Genomic DNA, 6422 nt, shown 5'->3' on the forward strand with positions numbered 1-6422 from the left:
TTTTTTAGTAGAGACGGGGTTTCACCGTGTTAGCCAGGATGGTCTCGATCTCCTGACCTCGTGATCCGCCCGTCTTGGCCTCTCAAAGTGCTGGGATTACAGGCTTGAGCCACCACACCCGGCCAAGAAAATGTTTCTAATTAACTGCGCTTAGTGGCATGTACCTGTAGTCCCAGCTACTCAGGAGGCTGAGGTACGAGGATTGCTTGAACCCAGGATATCAAGACCAGCCTGGGCAACATAGCAAGACCCCATCTCTACAAAAAAATGCAATAAAAAAAAAATTAGCCAGGCATGGCGGTGCACACTTGTAGTCTCAGCTACTCAGGAGATGGAAGTGGGACCATCCCTTGAGTCCGTGAGGTCGAGGCTGCAGTGAGCCATGATCACACCACTGCACTCCAGCCCAGAAGACAGAGCAAGACCCTGTCTCATATAAAAAACAAAAACGGCTGGGTGCGGTGGCTCACGTCTATAATCACAGCACTTTGGGAGGCTGAGGCGGGCAGATCACGAGGTCAGGAGATTGAGACCATCCTGGCTAACACGGTGAAACCCCGTCTCTACTAAAACCACGAGAAAATTAGCCGGGCATGGTGGCGGGCGCCTGTAGTCCCAGCTACTCAGGAGGCTGAGGCAGGAGAATGGCGTGAATCCGGGAGGCGGAGGTTGCAGTGAGCAGAGATTACGCCACTGCACTCCAGCCTGGGCGACAGAGCGAGACTGTCTCCAAACAAACGACAACAACAAAAACCCCAAAGCGACAGAACGAACATGTGTTGAGCACGTACTGTAGGTCAGGCACTTTCCAGCCCGGCACAGAAGGAAGCTGACAGAAACCCCTTCCTTTCAGGGAGCTCAGAGTCTTTTTTGCTGCCTGGTAGATCATTCTCTGATGATGGAAATGTTCGATGTGGGAGGGAGCTATCTGATACCAGAGCCACCAGCCCCACGTGGCTACTAGACACTTGAAATGTGGTCAGGGTGAAAAAGAACTGATTTTTTTTGGTTTGCTTCTTTGTTTTTGCTTGCTTGTTTGTTTTTGAAATGGAGTCTCCCTCTGTCACCAGGCTGGAGTGCAGTGGCGCGATCTTGGCTCCCTGCATCCTCTGTCTCCCAGGCTCAAGCGATTCTCCTGCCTCAACCTCCTAAGTAGCTGGGATTACAGGTGGACACTACCATGGCCAGCTAATGTTTGTATTTTTAGTAGAGATGGGGTTTCACCATGTTGGTGAGGCTGGTCTCAAACTCCTGACCTCAGGTGATCTGCCTGTCTTGGCCTCCCAAGGTGCTGGGATTACAGGCATGAGCCACCATGCCTGGCCATGGGGTGGAGTATTTCTGATGGCCTCTGGACAGAGACTGGAGCAGAGACACTGACAGAGATGGAGAGAAAGGACAGACAGAGATGATACAGAAGGAGAGGGAGAGGAAGAAAAGACTTAAGACAGATAGAGAGAGAGAGAGAGAAACAGAGACAGCCGGGCGTGGTGGTATGGGCCTGTGGTCCCAGCTACTCAGGAGGCTGAGGCAGGAGGATCTCTTGAGCCCAGGAGGTCAAGGCTGCAGTGAGCTGAGATTGTGCCCCTGCACTCCAGCCCGGGTGACAGAGTGAGACCCTGTCCCCTCTCCACCCTGCAAAAAAAAGAGAGGGACAAGGATGCAGACATACAGAATCAACTGGAGACACAGATCCTGGCTGGACAGAGGGCTTGGAAGGAGGCAGGCATCCTCCTGAGGGAAGGTGGGGAGAAGGTGGCCCTCCAGGACCCTCAGAAGCCCCACCAGGCCCCTATACCAGCTGGGAAGTCTCAGCACAGCGGACCCCAACATAAGGAGTGAGTGCCCTGTCCTCAGAGGTATACAAGTCCAGAGGTGTCAGAACAAAGCCAGGGCTGCTGCGTGTCCTCCGCCACACACCCCCTGGCCTGTGCATGCGTGCATGCTCAGGACCCCGTGAGCCAGGAAGCCAGGGCCACAGCACAGGAACAAGCCGAGGACACCCGCAGTGCCAACCATGGAGGTCTACCCTGGTTTCTGCAGGCTTCGTGAGCTTTGATAACCCGGCCAGCGCCCAGACAGCCATCCAGGCCATGAACGGCTTCCAGATCGGTATGAAGAGGCTCAAAGTCCAGCTGAAGCGGCCCAAAGACCCGGGACACCCCTACTGACCGCGCCCACAGCCGCCCCGAGGCTGTGGGCATGGCCCAGGTGAGCCGCCAGGCGGCCCCACCCCCGCCCCAGCCCCCTGTCTCGTCTGAAACCCCCTCCCGCGGCCCACTTCATGCTCCAAACCCTCCCCAGGTGGGGTGATGCTTTGAGAGGCTACAAGAAACCTCCGGGTTGGGTGAGCGGGGACAGAGCTGGATGTAGACACCCCCAAACCCCCTGTGGTCGGGGCTGGAGCAGAGGGTGGGAGTAGGGTAGGGACTGAGGTGAGCCAGGGCCCAGCCGAGTCGGCTAGGGAATCCTTCCCGGAGAAGGCTTTGAGGGATGAACAGAAGTTCACCTGAGAGGCCAGATTGGCTCTGGGGGTGGGGGTATGGTGGGGAGGGGCTTCTGTCCTGTCCTTTGACTCTGTTTTCCCTGCTGAAAAACCCAACACCAGACAACAATGTTAAGTGCCCACCCCAGACCCCAAACCGTAAGGTTGGACCCCAACTCGGAACCAGGGCTGGCACGTGGAAGGTGGGAACAGTGCTCAGGGCCCGGTCCAGTCGGCATTGACAGCTTCCAGTGTCTCCGCTCCATTTCCACGAGTTCCCCTGGGACAAGCAGCCCCTCACTGGGTGTCATTCCTACCCAATGAGTTGATGGAAAAGTGGGATTCGTGCCCCACCCGCCATCATGCAAGAAAACAAGCAAAACAGAACCCAGAGCGTATGTTGCCATCAGGGCAAACCACTTTCTCAACATTTTTTTGTGGGGGGAGATGAATAGTAAACCTTGTGAGGCCACTGTGGAAACTTGACCGTGGGTCTCAAACCTTGATGAGCCTCATCTGTAAAATGGGCTCAAGAAAATCATCTTCCCAGAGTCGGCGGAAACGGTCCAACTAGGGAACGGAGCGGGGCATCTTTTCACAGCCGAGCCCAGAACCCACCACCTAAAGAGTTCTGGATGATTTGTTGGGATTTTTTTTTTTTTTTTTCAAATCACTATCGCCGTCGTCATCAAAGAGCCTTGCCTAGGGCCTGACACAGAGTAGGCGCTCAGTTAGAAGCTGTCTGGCCTTTTCACGTTCTCCCGGGTCGGCACACACGTATTTGGGAGTATTTAACTGCACAGAACGCACCTTCGGGAACTGCCAACCAGAAGCAAAATCCAAAGCCACTCTCTGCGATCCCTTCACTTTTAACTGTCAGTCTGCACTTTTTTTTTTTTTTTAACTGAGCATCTATTATGTGCTAGGCACTGTCCCAGTGTTTGGGGACACAGCTGTGAATGAACAGAAACGGGGGCCGGGGCACAGCGGAGAAACCCTCTTCATGGACCTTAGATGGCAGGGGGCGGGGAAGGAGAGACAGAAAATAAACAGAAATATCTGTCCGCAGCTGCCAGAGGAGGAGGAAATGGGCTTTGCGATGGTGACACTGACTTCTTTGAAAGCTGGGTTTGTTGGCCTCTGAACTCTGGCCTTTGTGGGATCTGTTCTTTTGGAAACGATGGGAGCCCTTGGGTTCCTAGATCCCAGCCTGGCCGGGTGGACTAGGGTGGGGAGGTGATGTCCACCTGGGTGGCCCCGTTATCACTCCCTAACGCCCATCCCTTCTCCCCCAGGTGAGGGGCCTTCCCATCCCAGGAGGGTTTCTGCTTCCAACCGACCCAGGACTTTCCCATAAATTCCAACCGTTCTTTGGACACCAGCCCTTTCCTCCCCTCTTCTCCCCTTGCCCCGCCCCTCTGCTGGAGGCCACCGGGAGTGGGGAGGGGTCTTTGGGGGTCTGTCCTGGGGCAGGGGGGAGGCTCCTGAATCGGGCACAGAAGTGTTCACACGCCCCCTGCTTTGGGAAACGCCCTCGCTTCTTCCCCACAAAACTTGGTGACTTTCCCCAAACTAAATCACACCTTTTCCTATATATATATATATGCGTATATATATAGATCTATAGACAGTATATATATTTTTTGAGTACGGATCATGGGGCCAAACTTTTCCGACTTCCTTCCATCCGAGTAGAGTGACCCTGGGCCGGTCACTCAGCGGGGACACAGGAAGGGCTGAGGTTGGCGGGCCCCCGGGCAACACGTACCAGGTGCCCCACCGCCCTCCCCCACCACCTCCCGGCTGGCACATCCCATCAGGAACCTGCCAACACAATATACCTCCAGGACTTTTGGCACCCCCCACCACCAATTCTCCAGGGCCGTTGGGCTCTGCCAGCTTCAGTGTCCCTGGTCCCAGCTGCAGCCTCCAGACCCCACCTCGCTCCTTTGTCCCAGAGTCCTGCCCTCCCGGATGGATATAGGTACAACAGAGACGCTCTGGCCTGCCTCAGCCCTTCTCTGCTCCCCTGCCCGAGTCATAGCCTTACTCATGTGACCAGTAGCCCTTAGCTTTCCGTCGGAGGGGGGGCGGACAGGGTTGGGGGGAGCCCCCCCCGCCCCTCACCACCCCCTCCCAAGGCCAGGCAGCCATCGTCCCTGCCTTCGAATCACCAGCCTCGAATTTAAGGTCTTGTAACCAGGATTGCCAAGCATAGTGGAAGACCCTACCTGGACTGGCCAAGCACCCCTTTAACTGGAGATGAACTTGATAATGACCTTCATACCTCTACAGAGATTTTTTTTCTTTTTTTCCGGTCTTTCTGAGCAGGTACAAAGAAGAAAAGAGAAGAAAAAGATGGGGGGAAAGAATCGAACCACAGTGGATTTTTGTTTCCTAGTTGGGAGTGGGGTGGGGTGGGGGGTCTTTGTGGGGTGCCTCTGTACAGCTACCCAATCCGCAACACCCATGTCAAAGCACAGAATCAAGTTCGTTTGGACATCCAGCAAGGCCTCGTACCGAATGAGGCGCCAGATATCTTAACAAGCTCAAAAGAAACAAACATTTAAAAAGAAAAAAAAAGAAAAAAAAAACCAAGCATTTCCTTTTCTTTCTACCAAAATGTGTTGACTGACCCGGAGGGGGGGCGGTGGGGTGGGGGGAACCACACAGCAAAAAACAAAAAAAGAAAGAAAAAAAAGAAAAAAGAAAAAAATAGAAAAGAAAAAAAAAATCTTCTGAACCAACATGTTTCGATATTCCAGAGTTTGATAATTGTTCGAGACACTCCCCTAGCGTGCCTGTGTTCCGTGTGTCCCCGTGTGCAAGTGTGTGCCAATCGGCCTCGAGGGGGCCCCACCCGTGTCCGTGGCGCCCGCCGAGCCCCCGAGGGCCTGCTTGGGAGTGCGTGCTGGTGTGCAGTTGTACGTGTCTTTCTGGTCCATGTTTACTGGCTGTAAATACCATTTTTATACTCCACATCGCAGACCTGCGTGATTTGTACGATGTACTTTATTTCTGCTACAAGTAATTTCATGAAGTTTCAACTTGCAAACTGACTTTTAGGACGAACCAATACACACACAGAGAAAAGAAAGCAAAGAACTTGGAACTTTGGGTTGACTTGGTTTGAGTTTTGTGTCAAAGAAGATTTCCCGTGGCTGGAGAGGTCGGTGTTCCCGTTGCGTGTTTCAGGTGAGAAGCAGCAAAGCGTCTTAATGTCCAAAACGCCTCTCTTTGGTCTGAAAAGAAAAAAAAAAAAAAAAAACTAAAAATTTATTTAATAAAAGTTTTACTTGCTAAAGGGCTGACTCTCTCCTCTTTCTTTCCTCTCTTTCTCATCCACACAGACCAGGTGTATCTGGCCCCATCCAGCGCCTGGACTGGAGAGAAATTCAGGTTTAGGGTGAGGGGTTGAAGGAGGAGATATTCAGAGATCCCAAATATAGATATAGATACCAGGGGCCGGGCATGGTGGCTCAAACCTGTAATCCTAGCACTTTGGGAGGCCGAGGCAGGTGGAACACCTGAGGATGAGAGTTCGAGACCAGTCTGGTCAACATGGTGAAACCCACCTCTACTAAAAATATAAAAAAACAACAATAACAAAAAAAGTAGCCAGGCTTGGTGGCACACACCTGTAATCCCAGCTACTCGGGAGGCTGAGGTATGAGAATCACTTGAACCCAGGAGTCAGAGGTTGCAGTGAGCTGACATCACACCCCTGCACTCGAGCCTGGATGACAGAGTGAGACTCTTGTCTCGAAAAAAAAAAAGAGAGATACCAACTCTAATGATCTGGGATCTGTCTGCTGAAGCCAGATGTATTTGTTGACCATATTACAGTTTTGTTTTGTTTTTGTTTTTGTTTTGAGATGGAGTCTTGCTCTGTTGCCCAGGCTGGAGTGCAGTGGCGTGATCTTGGCTCACTGCAGCC

At 52.8% G+C, this 6422-nt stretch overlaps 1 protein-coding gene and 1 long non-coding RNA gene across 2 annotated transcripts in view; one reads left to right on the forward strand and one right to left on the reverse strand.

The window, feature by feature from the left end:
* The window catches only part of CELF5 (CUGBP, Elav-like family member 5), a 36616-nt gene extending 31464 nt beyond the window's left edge, over nt 1-5152 (forward strand). The window contains exons 11-12 of the mRNA XM_011943429.1: nt 2044-2211; nt 3781-5152. Of these exons, the coding sequence (XP_011798819.1) occupies nt 2044-2171 (128 nt within the window). The 3' untranslated portion in view covers nt 2172-2211; nt 3781-5152. The remainder of the gene's footprint in view (nt 1-2043; nt 2212-3780) is intronic.
* Nucleotides 5153-5479: 327 nt separating this feature from the next.
* The window catches only part of LOC105512810, a 6635-nt gene continuing 5692 nt past the window's right edge, over nt 5480-6422 (reverse strand). The window contains exon 2 of the long non-coding RNA XR_001001919.1: nt 5480-5727. This is a non-coding gene — a long non-coding RNA (uncharacterized LOC105512810). The remainder of the gene's footprint in view (nt 5728-6422) is intronic.

This window comes from Colobus angolensis, unplaced genomic scaffold, assembly GCF_000951035.1.
Source record: "Colobus angolensis palliatus isolate OR3802 unplaced genomic scaffold, Cang.pa_1.0 Scaffold22, whole genome shotgun sequence".
Classification (NCBI taxonomy): Eukaryota; Metazoa; Chordata; class Mammalia; order Primates; family Cercopithecidae; genus Colobus; species Colobus angolensis.